Source organism: Melanostigma gelatinosum (assembly GCF_949748355.1).
Source record: "Melanostigma gelatinosum genome assembly, chromosome: 20".
Lineage (NCBI taxonomy): Eukaryota > Metazoa > Chordata > Actinopteri > Perciformes > Zoarcidae > Melanostigma > Melanostigma gelatinosum.
The window spans coordinates 10,263,643-10,279,482 of NC_136653.1; the positions used below are offsets into that span (position 1 = coordinate 10,263,643).

The 15,840-nt window shown below is 42.0% G+C and overlaps 1 protein-coding gene across 1 annotated transcript; it reads left to right on the forward strand.

Moving 5' to 3' along the window:
* On the forward strand, positions 1-13,007 carry tlcd4a (TLC domain containing 4a). The gene is made up of 7 exons (XM_079292016.1): positions 1-359; positions 2,481-2,650; positions 4,110-4,199; positions 5,867-5,925; positions 6,210-6,304; positions 10,913-10,986; positions 11,293-13,007. The coding sequence occupies exons 2-7, from the start codon at positions 2,496-2,498 to the stop codon at positions 11,609-11,611; spliced, it is 792 nt and encodes a 263-aa protein (XP_079148142.1). The 5' UTR covers positions 1-359; positions 2,481-2,495; the 3' UTR covers positions 11,612-13,007.
* The last annotated feature ends 2,833 nt before the right edge of the window (positions 13,008-15,840 follow it).

A 15,840-nucleotide genomic window follows, 5' to 3' on the forward strand; every position in this document is an offset into this window, starting at 1 on the left:
ATATAGGGGAGAGAGAGAGCGAGAGCAAGAGAGAGCTGCCTCTTACACACAAACACCCTCCATCGTCCCTGTAATCGAGCGTCGAGCTGCACCTCTGCAATTATGCACGTTTCGTGTTGGATGGGCTTCTCAGTAGACACCGCGAAGCTGCCGCAGACACGGAGCTCCGGCCCTGCCGCGTCCCCCACGAGTCGCTGTTAGCGTGTGCGCGGAGCGGGAGCCGGGCTCGTGTTGTTTATCCAAAATAAATCTGGCTCGACATGGCTGTTGTTGCTTTGACTCAACGTACACAAACGACCCTGGACACCATAACCAGTTGAGCGAGAGCGGCTGCAGATCATCTTAATGAGCGTCATAAGGTAGGCCCGTCTCATATTTTGCACATTACCTATGGCTGGTACGCGAGACACACCGACCGGGTGGTGGTGGTGTTGTTGTTTTTTCTTCCCTTCAACACATTTCCCAGCAACAGCAGCTGGTCCCCCGGCCAATGCGGCGTAGCGTGCCATAATATCCGTCGCTTTAATAAGAGAACCGGAATACCACCGTGGGTACTCGATCATGCGTTTTGCTCCGGGGCGATCGATTGTGCCCAAGCATCTCCGAAATGCAACGCGATGCACAAAGCTGAGTTATTTTCGTGGGGGATATAGTTTCCTCTTTAAAAAAAAAAAAGAGTCCACCCCGTCTTACGCAAGCGCATTTTCACCTTACGTGGATCTTTAAGGACATATATGAAGCGTGCCAAAACAACCTTCAAGCTAAACCTGTTGGGGAACTCTGAAGTGAAAATGATGACGTCAGTTGTAGGTCTACCGTGCCCAAACGTGCCCTGCTCCATCGTCATGGTTGATAACACTTCTCCGTTTGAAGGTGAATCCTCCAAAGTCATAACCTCCACCGTGTTCTAGTACATCATGACGAACAGTGTGCGACGAGGGCAAACGGAATAATGTTGGATGTTTTTCAAAATAATTGTCTGTTGTGATGCGTTGCATGATTGGAGGTTATAGTTTCTGCCCCCCCCCCCCCTCTTTTTGTTAACACCACTGGTTTATTGAATCAAGGGCAATAAAAAAAACAACCCAGCATGTCATCAGGTCATTGTAACCTCACCTAAATCACAGTTTATTGTCAGGGATTTAAAAATCTACAAAATCGACAAAAATCTACCCAAATGTTAAAAGTCAGGTTTTTGTTTGTTTGTAGTGGTGCTCTGTTCACCACGGTGCTTCAGCTATTTATTTATTCATTTATTTTTCCTGTATTCTTAAGTTGACCTTTGTAACCATTTAGCCCTTGGCAACAGGGTCCCACATGGGAACGTGCAGAACTCAAGCATGTGTGTACACAAAACAATCTGATATATCTATTTATATCTATATCTATTTATCAGTTCAAATCACACTATGGACCTTTGAAGGTCCATACTTGTGAAGGTCCATACTTGTGACGGTCCATACTTTAATGTAGCATGCCCTGCAGCATGATGCATGACATGCATGCTAAAGGAGTGGGCTCTGTGGAATTGGCAGCTCAGGTCACTGGTGACTTTTTCTTAGCTAAAGTGAGTCAGTGAGGTACATTGTTTTTGTCCTGGAGCCTTTCTTAAGGCGTAATGCAGGTATATAGTCACCAAGGCCGATATGAAATGGATTTTATTGAACCATCCCATGCTGATCTCCCTTCATACCATGTGCCCATGCTTCACTCACATTTTCCAACACATGGCTGACCTGTTTCCATTTCCAATGCTATGACGGCAAAGCTGAGAAACCAGCCTCCCATTAACCCCCTAAAATAGAAAAAGTATCGAGCTGTGCCGATATGTCTCTTTAAATGTTGCATATCGGAAGTTGTATTGGTATCACAGTATTTGCTCTGACCCTTCATTTTATTGAAATCAATCCAGCCATAATGTAAATTGTTAAATCTCATGGGCCGATATAACGGGAGTAGGGCTGTTTCGGTAAACTCTGCATGCAGCTGCGTTGCACGCATACCTTTTTGGGATCATAGGTCACTGGTACTTGGGGGTGTGTGTGTGTGTATTAAAAAGCAAACAAAGCGAAGTCCAGGGCGGGTTAAAAAAATGCAGAGTTATTTGGAAGTTTACTGGGTAGTAGATGAGCATGCCCATTTTTGTTGCACAGCTTCCTGGTAAGGTGTGTGTGTGTGTGTGTGTGTGTGTGTGTGTGTGTGTGTGTGTGTGTGTGTGTGTGTGTGTGTGTGTGTGTGTGTGTGTGTGTGTGTGTGTGTGTGTGTGTGTGTGTGTGTGTGTGTGGGGTTTTAGAAGCTGTGTGCGCTGAAACCACAAGGATCTTAATACGTTTGTTTCAGCCAGTTTTTTTTGGTGGAGGCTTTAAATATGTAAAGAAGCTGATGGAGTGGAGTTGATGAGTTTTAAGGTTTCACAATATCGTGATGAAACAACTGAGCATTTCTAACCTTTTACCTTCTTTCCCTCCATCCTCCCACAGTCGGGTTGGGTGGCCATGGATCCATTCAACCAGCTCATTCTCACCATCTCGGTGACTAGTTTCGTCACCTTCCAGTGGCTCTTCCACAAAGTCAGCCCGTGGACGTCCACGCGCATCAGCCCCAGCTTCCTCAGCCTCAGTGACAAGCAGAAGGTGGAATGGAACTCAAGGTGATGTGACGCATAATTATGATCACCATGGGTCCGAATATTTTCGCGTGGCATGCAGCAGAGAGTGCAACACTGCTCTCAGTCGAGGTCCGATATAACTCATCATTCAAGAAGAAAGGGAGTTGAGAACAGCTCCATGTCTTTCTCAATGAGAGAAAAATACTGAAAGCGCCGACTGAGTTACTGAGTTACTGAGCGAGACGTTATCGCGGACGCATATTTCCCCCTTTTTTAGCAGAAAGGTTGGCCTTCATTTGACTTCAGACTGCGTGGGGAAGTGCGCAACATTGAAGTTGCGTAGTTTTGTCCTCGTGCTCGAATTATGTTGACAGTTTTCACAACCGTGTTCATCACATCGCCCAGCTGGCCTGTTGGCACAGAGGGATTCTCGCTGGGCGATGCAGTGCATTTTAATAGCTTCACCTCTGCTCTCTTGCGCTCGCCTTTCATAGCTGGAGCCCTATCTGTTACAACTCCACACAGCTTGTCCCACTCTCCTAAGATCAAGCAGCTCCTCCGTAATGCAAAAATGACCGTCAACTCTCTGCAAAAAAGAAAAGAAAAAAAGAACAGCATGGGTATTTCACTGAATCAATAATATACCTTTTTGTCCTCACAGTTCGTCAGTCAAAATGGACGGACAAGAAGGAATGCTTCCAAGGACACAGTGTTCAGACTGATGAACAATTTGATATAAACAACCACCAAGTGTCATCTGTTGTCGTATTGATGTTCTTTCTGCTAACTTGTTGTGGGAACATTGCAGATACTGGTTCGAACAAATAGACCGGCGCAAAACGATGGAGTGTTTTGTGTCTTGAGTGAGACAGACGGACAGGCTGTGATCGTTGAGCGCTGTGAGTACAGTGAAAGCCGTATTGTCGATTGAAAGATGTCCAGCGGGCGAACAGTGTTTGAAAGGACCCAGCCTGGTCCGACTCCAACGTGCATGAATCACTCGTTTTGTTTTATTGTCTCTCATATTAAGTTTATTACCAACGAGAGCACTTGTGGAAATTGAAATGGTCACATGGTTTATGAGCAAATGAAAGCGAAGGATTAGTGGAGCTGGACCCGGGCTGTGGGGAGCCTTTTCTGAGGCCCGTGACTTTACAGATTGTGTTGAAACCGTGTTCTATGCAGTGTGGCTGTCATTGTGTCTCACTGCCTCAGTGACTGACTGGGACTGTGTGCCGCTCCGCCTGACCCTTCAGCAGTGTTTAATCTCTTCGTCTTAATTGGTCGGAATCTGTGTGCAAGCCGTGACAGGCAATCAGTTGGTTCACTGTGAGGACAAAAAAGATGACACGCTGTAGTCTAAAACCACACGAGCCGCACTAATTGAGATAGATACTTATTGCTTATTGAGCACACAATCTCTGACATGTGTCAGTACTGCTCCTGTCAGACAGGAGACAATCATCACGGCTGTGTGTGTGTGTTTTGCTTTTCATTTCAGGACGGTGTCAACGTTTCACGCACTGTTGGTGGGGATCTTCTGTCTCTACATCTTGTTCTTTGATGATGCTGTCAATGAAGACCCAGTCTGGTGAGAGTTTGTCTCAGAATTTCATGTTTTTAACCTTTTACTTACCATCGTTTTTTCGTCATTTTATACAGTGTGCTGTGTGATTTTTATTAATTTTTGCCAACAGATCAAGAGGTAACATTAGCATATAGCTAACTTCATTATTATGTGTGTTTTAGAGCTTATGTGATGGAGCCAAGACTCGCCTATATCAGAGTTGAGGATAACATTAGCACTCCAAGATCTGGAGCCAAGCCCATCACCAAAGATAGTTACATTTCTCAAAACTCGTGTTTGTTCTATTGTAAAGTCCAGCAGCGTACTGTTTAGAAATATGAACACGAAAGCCAAAATGTAAATGTGTGATGTTTGAAATAACAATTTTATTACATTCCTAGTTCGCCAACTGAACTGTGACTCGAGAGCTGAAGAGCTATCCTGCGCTTTAGCTTTAGCTTTAGCCTCTAAGCAATATATTGTACATGTAGTGGTCAAGTTCATGTTTCAGATCTTTCTATATGGTTCTCGTTTTAAAACAATGGAATCATCATAAAGTCAACAGGAGACAGTGTTTTGAGCCAGCTCAAGGAGTTAGTGCTGGCTAGAGCTGATCAAATCTGGAAATGAGAACCCTGCTTGTGTGTGAAATCAAACACCCATTATTTCAAAGATAACCAGGAATTCCCAGCTGTAAATCTTCCACCCTTAATCTGAACTGTACGTGCTGTACTAGCATGGAAAGCATAGCGACATTCACCAAGCGGGTAGGGCTTAGCGATGATATCCACCTCTGATTGATGGAAATGGGAAATCCCCTGCAAGTTGTTTCCTCATTCAGGTGCTGTGCAACTCTTTCGATACCACCACAAAGAGTGTTCAAAGTCGAGACATTTGAAACACCTACACTGCGTTTCAAAAGTATGGAATCACCGGTTACATTGATGCTTTTCTTCTTTCCATCAATATTATCTGTTTTAACAAAGCTAGAAACAGTGTAATACAGAAACCAAATGTGTTATTTGTACTTGAAATAGTTGGGGGGAAAAAAAGAACATTTTAATTAAAAAAAGAAAAGTGACCTTCGGTCATTATTGAACCACAATTGTGCCCGAGATATTTTGGGGAGTCGTTTTCCTTTGGGCTCTCTGCAGTCCACTCAATGGTTCGGTTGAATAGGTTTAATCTGTGATTTGCAAATCCACAGTATGTTCAGCTGACTATTGCTAACTCTGGACTATCCTTCTATTTGTGTTGTTACGTTTGAATCGATGAAGGGGGAAACAGGCGTAGTTCATCGGGTGTTGTATCGCCCTCGTCCCTGTGTGTGTGTGTGTGTGTGCTAAAACCGCGCAAAGACGGTATTTTTAAAGCTATGTTGTGGCTGAACCTGACGACGAGGATGAAACCGGTACACCGCCCACCCCTACTCTTATTTAATTGTCAGTATGGTTGGATCATTGCACAGCGTTTAGTTCTCCATGTACAAAACGTGACTTTTTCAAGAAACCCTTCATACAAAATAACATCTATTTGCAAAGAGGACTTTCTACATCCTAAAAGCACTTCTAGCCGTCTCTGCCACCTGACTAATAACCAATCAAACCTTTGTGTCCGGGAATTCTAAACCTTTGAATGGCAGTGTGCATACGGAGACTCCCCGTAAAACCAAATGTGTTTTTGTTCAATAGGGGAGACCCTACATTGGTGAAGACTAATGTTGGCATCACAACAGGCTACCTCATATCTGGTAAGAGAAACGTACAGTTTACCCAGGTAATGGTTGTGAAAATGAGACCAGAAGAACGCGCACGTCATTTGTCATAAGATGTGATAACGTCATGCTTGGAGAACTCACTTGAGTTGTGGCTCTAGGGTGTGTGGTCAGAAATCAAATCGACAATTTTCAAATAAAGTATTTCAATTTTTCAGTGTGGTCTTGTTCGGTGTGTGTGTAGTTAAAATGTTTTGATTTCACCCATGACATCTCTCTCTCCCCCCCCCCCCCCCCCCCCCCGCGCTTCTGTGTTCCAGATCTGCTGCTGATATTTTACTATTGGAAGGCGATAGGCGACAAATTTTTTGTAGTTCACCATCTGGCAGCATTGTATGCTTACTACTATGTACTGGTGAGTGCCCTATTGTCCAATAGCAGAACGTGCAGGCAAGATGGGAAGGAGACAACCAAAGGGTGAACAGCTGTGTCCTGTCAAGCTGGGCCTTTTACCGAACGTAGCCACCATTCAGCAAGTGTCCCCGACTGTCACCATGCAGCTCATATAGTTTGCTTGAATATGCACAAGGCAAGTACATTAGGTGCGACAAGTGACATACCCTAAACTGTACAGTCACATCAGATAAGGAAACCGTACGGATGTTCAAAGTCCACCTCATTGGCTTCGTCTCTCTGCGGTACATGGTCATGGTGTGCAGTTGGCTCTAATCCAGATATGGAGACAGTTTAGTGTACTCGGCATTTACGGGCAGTGCTGTTCACTCTTGGTTCGATTTGAAACCCTCTAGGTCGCCAGGATCTGTTGGTAAATATTATGGAAATGAATGACTATGGTATTTTTGCATGGAATGCTCAATGATGGTACTGGCTGATGACCCCCCACCCTCACCTTGCCCTTACAATTTCTGTGCTTTCTGTTTGTTTTACTGACCCCCCCCCCCCCCCCTTGCTTGCAGCTCTGAAGCGTTCTACACAGGCGGGGTTCCTTCTCATGCCACTGTGCATGCTATAGCAAACAGTATTTGACTTTCTTAGTTACTTCCCTGCCTATCTACATTACCTGCCCACCTGTCTGTTGTTGTGCCAGTTCTGCCTCTTCTTTCTCTTCCTTACACTCCTCCAGAGATTCCCCCCGATGAGGGAAAAACTGACAAAGCCACTCAAATAATGTCATCCACACGACGCCCGAGATGAAAGCGCAGCACCAGATAGCCATACCATGCTGAATGTATTCCATCAGGTGTACTCTGAGCTTCCAGAATTACTGTTGTTAATGCTATTAAAAGTTTCCTTTTATACCCAGTTTATTTTAGTTAACTAACTCGGTGTGTTCACCTTGAATACGTGCTCTGTATTTTGAGGAAAATGCAAAAGGACACTAAGTGTGCATTGCTCTGCCTGAGTCCCCATACTTTTCTTGGATTTAACCTTTTTTTACGTTGCCAAAAAGCAGTAAAACACTGGACATTTGGTTTCAACCACATGTTTGGTGGAAACCTCGCAGTCGCGGTTTACATTTTACCCCTAAAGTCGCTGGATGGATTTACAGATTTGATTTTCTTCTTTTAATGTGACATACATCATATTAGTGTCTGTCTTCATTGCGTTGATAATGAGGAATATCACTCTTCCACATTCCTGCGTCCAAACAATAATTGCATTCAAACAGTGTTACATCGTTGGAATAAATATATGATTCATGACCGACTGTAAATCCAGCCTTTCATCTGGAGAAACGGAGCAATGTATAAATTAGATGACTGAAGCGAAGTAGGCCATACTGTTACTGGACACTCATGACTGTTTCCTTAGACTGGATCTGGAAATTCATGTGGGATAACAGAATGAATGCTCTGCGTTAGTCAATGGTGGTAGAAAACATATTGTGAGCCACATTACCGTAGCCATATTCAATTTGCGGTAAAACTCCAAAAAATGTGGTTAACCCCTTGATGTCGTTTTTATTTTATTTAGTTTTTTATTAAGTCAAATGTGTCGTATGTTGTCAAATTCTCATGAGTTAACGTGTTGGGTGTTTTTACGTTGACGTTTTCATGTCAAATACACAATAAATTCGACCAACTCAAAATATGAATATTAATTAAACCCTGCGGCACACAGCCAAATTAAGGCCTAAATGTTTTGATTATTGATTAATCGTTCACTAATGGATTTCTTTCGACAGCATAATCTGTATTTTCTGTGTGTTTTAACAGTCAAGCATAGCCTAACCAAAAATATAATGCATTAACTGCTGTGTAACTATGAGATGCATGCTTTCTTCTCAGTGTTGTAAATGTTGCTTCTTATTTGCTTCCCATTGTGGTTGCATCTTTTTTTGTCTTTCTGTCTCTGCGTCCTCCGCTGACTTTAACATAAATAGCCCTTCTTCAAACTCTACATGCAAAAACTGCCAACATCAAGTCGGACTGTGTCGTCCGCGTTCATGCAAAAAAACTACCAAAAAGGTTGTGTGTCATTTAGAAACCCAGAGCAGGGTTCCTTTTCCTGTCTTGTCTGCTGCTATTGCTGTTGTGTTGCACTGAGCAGATATGATGCCCAGTCACAGTATGGACTTACCAGTTCCTAGAGGTACTAGTATTCCTCATGCTAGGTGGAAGGTTCAAATCATACCGTACAAAAACTGCAATGCAGATTACCCTGTTTGTGTCACATGGTAAGTATGTTTTAATGTCCAGCTTTTATTTCAGCCCTGACTGTAAGTCTACCGGTACTTGTAAATGCAGTTGAAGCCTGGCCACTAGCCAAATAGCCCTAAAGTTCCTGGTGGGTCTTTCGGTGAAATTGAATGCTGTGATTTGTCTCTTAATTTTGAGTCTGACTTATGTGCTGAATTTTTACGGTCAGGAGTTAGACACAAAATTCTAAATCCCAACTATTTTAATTGCAGTTAAGATGTAGATCAGTGCAGAATAATTCAGTCTTTCAGTCAATAAATGTATCTGGCTAATGGCACCATTTTAATCAACACTATTCAAGATGGGGAGTCCTGAAAGCATCTCGGTTGTAAGATCATCTTCATTCTATTCAGCAGCAGCGGAAAATTGTTCAATTGGAACAGAAATCACTCGCTTTAAGCTTCTCTCGTGGTCGGATCACTCAAGGGCTTCACAGTGGGCTTCTGTCCGGGTCAGAAACCACTGTTTGTAGTTGGCGCCTTTGTAATATTGCAACCGTGGTTAGCTTCATTAGGAATTGTTTCGAGCACTCGTAATCCAGTTTTGAGTTCAGGTTCAAACCTGCTGAAGATGATCTCATACAGCATGGAATTCAGGCCCTGACCTTCTAAACAACGACATGTTTGGCAGTTAAACGTATCGCTTTTTTACTCTGCATGGCTTCTGGTTGCTCCTTTTTTAAATAGTGGCTGGCTGAATGTATGTAGTGGTTGTACATCGTATGTATCAAAGCCTGTGCTGTGTTGATATTTTGCTCGAAACCCCTCTTAATGTCGAGATGTTCCTCAGATGAACTGCAGTGCATTGTGGTCTTCACAGTATGTTTGAAGACATTAAATATTGCATTTTGACTTTTTGCTTTTTCAGGCAAAGCAATTTATTGTCTCTCTAAAAACAGGCCCAATGATGGTTGGTAAATATGCATCTAGTGTTCTCTTGGAGTTCCTGTGTTTTCATTGAATTTGACTTTAAAGGGGAAATTCACCACCTCTTCATGTGTAAGTCCAATTAGTGTCGATGGTACATGTATTCGGTTGAAGCAACACATTCCTCAGTGTGCGCTATATCAACTGAGAAAACTTGAGTTTGCAGCAGCTGCAAAATGTGTTTATCTTCTGCATTCAGTGGCATCATTTGACGCGACAGCGGCGCCGTTAGTGGAAAGGAAGACCTACCGGCTATTTCAAGCCTGGATTTCTATTCTCCGCTTTTGTCCCTCAAAAGTAGAACTTCCTTGTTTTCTTCGCTGGTATTGCAAACTAGCTACATTTCCAACAGTGCAAATGGCAACCCAAAGGGCATGTTATGGACGTGGTTACATGTTAGTGTTTTTGGCTTACTCGGATATACAGTTGTGTTTACCCAGAGTATATGCCTGGAGAACTGCAGCAGAGGTTCTGGTAGCATTAGCTGTGGAAGAGGATTATGTTCTGACAGGGACCCTCTAGGCATCAGAAGCTCACGGACAATGCAAGTAATTGGAAAGCATTGCTTCAATGACATTTACAATCAACAGTGATTGGACATCAACATACAAGGTGTTGGATTTTCCCTGTAATATTTAAGTTTCCGTGAGGATGATTTCTTGTGATTTTTCAATATTTGTTTAACATATCTCCAAAAAGCTAAATTTCCATTACATTTGCGGAGTATTCTTGGTCTCCATAGAATAAATCCTTCAATTGTCCATACTCCTAAGAGGATGAGCCATGTCCATTTTTGAATAACTGTGCCAATCTCAAGACCAAAATGTCAACATTACTCCAAAGATATCAGATACTCAAACAGATTGATTGTGGTCAGCACATTCATGCTCCCCAGGGAATGAACCATTTTCATTTAAAGACAACTGTGTCAACAAGCCCTTAGTGTGAACAACTGACTTGGATCACAATGCATTACAGTTGATCTGTTATTTTGCTCCTTTTATAGTATGGACTAGTTTCTTCCCACAATAGATGAGGGGAATGAGTCATTTGGAAAGTCTAATTAAAGACCAGTCTAATTTTAGCTGAAGACTAATTGTGTGCCCTGAAGGAGAAGGCTCTTTTCTTAGATCTGCCAAATAGGGCTATATTTAGGAGGACGTCATCGAATTTTAATCTTGAGTTCCCCACACCAACAAAAGTATGTCTTGAAATATCATATGGTTGTGTCTGACGATTGGAAACGTACCTTAATTACCTCGTTACTCTGAGGAGCAGGCGGTGCATCAGCTTCATGCCTGCTGAATCCAAATGACTCGTCTTGTTTTTGTCCCTTTCATGTTTCGTTGTCTTCCTGTTCTTACCTTGTTCTTCCAGGGCGTCGGAATGTTGCCTTATTTTGCTAACTTCCGTCTGCTTGCGGAGTTTTCTACACCCTGTGTGAACCAGCGGTACGTACCCGTTTACGAATGACCTGGGCTTTGGGTCTTAAAATTCAGGTTTGGAGCTCAATTTACATTTTCTGGAGATTCAATTTCAGAACTTGTGTTAATTGTTAAGGATTTAAATTACATGAAGGTAATCCATTGCTTCTCGGATGTTCTCTTTGTGTTCGGATTAGATCAATTGAAATCCAAAGATACTTTAGACAACAGGCCCTTAACTGTTTATGTAAAGTGCCAAGTTACTTGTGATTGTCTTCAACATTTACATATCCTGCCAGACACTTTTTTTCTGAACCATGTGTTTTGTTTCAGCTGGTTCTATGAGGTACTAGGTTATTCCAAGTCCTCCCGGCCCAACATGGTGAATGGCATTGCCATGGCGGTAGTCTTTTTCGTGGTCCGCATCGCCGTCATGCCAGTCTACTACATTCGTATGTATGGGGTCTATGGCACTGAGGCGTTCTACCTGGTGCCCTGGGGTGGCCGTGTAGCCTGGATCTGCTCCAGTATCTGCTTGGACATCATGAACATTATGTGGATGCACAAGATTGCCCGCGGCTGCTACAAGGTGCTGCGTTCGGCACGCCAGAGCAAAGCCGGCATGCCTCAGGAGAATGGGAAGACGGATTAAAGGAATCCGTCTTAATTAAAGGAAGGCAGAGACACAATGACGTCACTCTCAGCGCATTGGGGGAGCAGCAGCTCGGACACTTACCTGTCTCACCTGGGAAGAGTGATATCACAGGACCGAATGTAACGAGGGAAATTGAGTCACTTGAGATGGACCGTTGAACTGGGCCATCCCGAAGCCGTGACATGAACTGTCAGCAATACCGTGTGCACGGCCAATTATTGTTCTCTTGAACAATTTACCACCACACAAAAGAGTCCTGGGACTCTTAACCCAACCACAAATTGTCAAAAAGTTGACCGTTCTTTACATACTTTGTGTGAAAACAAAATATATATGTCTATATATGTATGTTTTTTTTCTCAAAGTATTGTTATTTTCAATCCCAGAATTACACAGTTAATAACTGTTATGGGAAAATATGTCAGAGTCTTCTGCTTTAGGGTTAAAGCCAGGTGTCTTGTTAAGTCTTTAGAAATGCAGGCACCAAACCTTGTTTATCTTGTTATCTGTTTGTTCCTGTGTATTGTTTCTGTCTTCAAAGACGGAAACACACAGAGGGTCTTGATTACAGTATTTCCTTGATGAGCATTAGCGGAAGGGCATGACCCTCTTTAGGTATTTAAGATGTGTGATGGTTCACAGGTTTATTTTCCGTCTCTGCATACTGTGACTTAACTCTTTGACCAGGTCACAGTGACATCAAAGGAAGCATCTGACTGGGTGTATCCATGGTTTATTGTGGGGCAAACTGATAAATAAGGGATTTGTAAACAGGCCATAAAGCGCCTTCAGGGTATCGTAAAGACAGGACACTATGCTTCAAAGGAAAACATCTGCTTTGACTTGTTTTTTCTTCTGCTGTCTCATTGTTTATTCTTGTTTGCGAACCAAGATAACAGCATGCTGGCTGAGTATAAATGTCCATGCATTTAACTGTGTCGTCAGAGATGTATCTGTGAGACTGTGTTCTCTTTGCTTGCAAGCAAATAAATTGACTATTACAACTTTGATCGTTCATCAAGACTCTGTTTCATTTGACATTGATTTGAAAACACTTTGACACTCTTCTCCCGACTATTCATAGAAATATTCCACAACATAACTCAACCACTGCAATTCAGTTAAGATAAGTGTATCTGACATGGTGAGTCTTGGTTGCATTTGAATGGTGTAATTTATACGATGTGGGGTTGAAAGGGCCCCGGTACACTGTATGGTACACTGTATGTTGTCTATTTATTTTGTCTTGCTGGGGTCGAGGCAAATTAGTTTTCAAACATACAAACAGTTGAAGATGTTGTTTTTAATGAAAAGGAAGCTGGTGTACAGAATAACCTAGAAATGCAAAAAGGGAAACCGAATGTGTTGTGGAATATTTCTATGAATAGTCGGGAGTTTGATGTCAAATTAATTATAACAACAGGGCTATAGGAACAGAATCTCATCAGCTGGTTATTCTGTGAAACAGACAAGATATTCGTCTATTTACCCTTGGAGGTGATGTGCATGTGGACTTTAACGTACTGATATGATTTATTATTATTACTCTTGCAGTTGTTGGTTTGCCATCATAAACTGCATGTCATTCCAGGTATTATCAAGTACTGGATAACGGCGCTGCAGCCGATGGAGTTAACTGTGATTTTCACTATCTGGGAGTCAGTGCACATCCTTCCAAGACAAATAATGCCACAGAATGAAATTACCTGTAGAGTGATAGATATAAACCAAAGGTCCACACGCTTAGTGATGTAAGTCCGTAAAGCAATGTTAAAACTGAAGTAACCAAAGCAGATTACCTGAAAGGACCTTCTTAAAGGCAAGGCAAGTTTATTTGGACAGCACATTTCAACAACAAGGTAATTCAAAGTGCTTCACAAAACCATAAAAAGCATCAAAACATAAAGCAAAAGAAAAGGAGATTTAAAAACAATTGAGAACATTCATTAATACATGAAACTGACTGTCTGTCCCGCTCTGTCCCGCTTCCTCTCTGTCTGTTAGGTGATGAGGGAGAAAACACTGAGAAAAGCCAGGGATCTCCAGCTAAAGAAGAGGAGACTCAAGCTGAGGGCAGCTAAACTGGCATTTGTGGACTCAAACAACTGCTTCTTCTTGTCTCCCTGATCCCCGAATGCTATAGGCCTCCAACTTGCATATTATGGCTGTGAACAGACGCCGCAAATCCTCTACTGCCACCCTCCCGACATCCCTTTTGAACTTGGGTGTGTTCCAATTTCCTTAAAAAGCCTCCTTTTCATGCTACCTTTCCTTCATGGCTGCTGATGTGAGATTAGATGCGATGCATGGTGAACACAGCATGACCTCGATAACCAAAACCATCCCAGTTTGACTGTCATAGTCCTGAGAGGAAAGGGAGGGAAGAGGAAAGAGACCATTTGGGGTTTTTGGGGCAGGCGTTAGTGTTTCCACTAAATCCCTCCCCTCATCGCCAGTGATGTGGCTGAAACACTATCAGTTCTCACGGTTGACTATTTCTCCCTATTTCTATATCTCCCTAAATTATGTTCTTGTTTATTTTGGGCAACGGATCTCCCAGCCAATATATATACATGTCATATCCATCGATTGAAATTTGGGTGAACTTGCCGGACGCTATGTTAGAATTGCACTCCAGTGTTTTCAAAAGTTAAACTGAACATCAGGTGTGATTTCTCAGAGACCACTGATTCAATTGGAAAGAAATGCGTGTAAGTAACGCTGCAATCTGGCTCTATTAATCTTACATTGATTGGTCAGACAGGGCCCGTCCAAATCAGGATAAACACAGGACGTACAGTGTTCATAGTCAGTGACAATATTGGTCTGCTCTTTCACTCTGTCAACATGATCAAGTCCAAAAGCGAAGCATCTCTGATTTACTATGTGAACATTTTGTGACTTTGTGTGTAGTAAGCCAACAACTTCAAATCGTGATTGCGAGACTGACTTCTTGCTGTCATTCTGATGGTTCCGAATAGATTTGGAATATCATTTTTGAAATAAGGTTCTACCCTTTCCATACATGGTATGTGACATGCTAGTAGAATTGGGCATTTTCACATGACATATATAGCTGAAGAATAACTGAGGCAGGTAAAGTGTGATTTAATGACATGAAGTGTTGCACAGTAGGTGACCTGGCCTCAACAAACACCTACGACCTAATTACATTCACTTGCAGATTGCACAGTTTATTAATGTATAACTGGGTAGATAATGTGGTTAAAGGGCTCTGTGATGTTGTAAGCTATTATGTTGACTTGCTAAGTGAAGGCTCTGAGTTACCTTAAGTGCTTTCTAGGAAGCAGCGTTCCAGTGGACGTGTCTGGGGCTTTTATTGTGTAGGCTGTAACTGAAGAAGAGGAAAAGAGACAATGCTACAGTGTTTTGTGTTGAAGAGGAGTAAAGTTGTTGCCATCTTGGTGCAGACTACGGAACCCTGTGTTATTATTTTATTACCATTCTAAAGTACAGGAACAACATAAGTCTACAATGTTATTGATGTTGTCATTCCAGGCCTATTCCATTCAATTGAAACTGTTATTATGTTTTACAAATGATCGTCTCATTAAAGCTCTTGTTGTGTTATTGGATTCTGCGATAGAACAGACAGCCGGACCTAAACCCTGAACTTTGTTTTTAAAGTTATGCAGGAGCCAATAATCAAAATAATACTGAATGATGCATTTCATTTCCTATGCTTCTCTCACACCTTCTGTTTGACTTTTGACCCTAACAACATAAGCCCATACAGTAGATCTTCTGTATAACAGCTTCCCCAATATACAGAAGATTACATGAGTTGAATATGGTGATACGAGGTTATTGAGAAGCTATTTGCTCAGGGTATTTCATATTTGATATTTTGATTGTGACTCTGGAGTGTTGGTTGGGTTCATTATCATAATCGTATGTAAATGAAGAATGGGATCACGTCTCAAAAATGTACATTTCTTTTTTTTTTTATGAAAAGAATAAGCACAAATACAATGATCTCACAGCAGTACAATAAAATAATGTGGACTACATACCAAATAGTGATATACATGCTTAAACAACATTTTGATCCACGCATAAATCAAAAAAGAAATCATTTTTAAAATAAACACACCAATAAAAATTTGTTTTGATACAATCCTATAATTTTACAGAGATGAGTGAACCAATTAAACCTTGTACAGCCTCAAAACATGCACAGCACAGTTTTACATGTGAAGAACTGA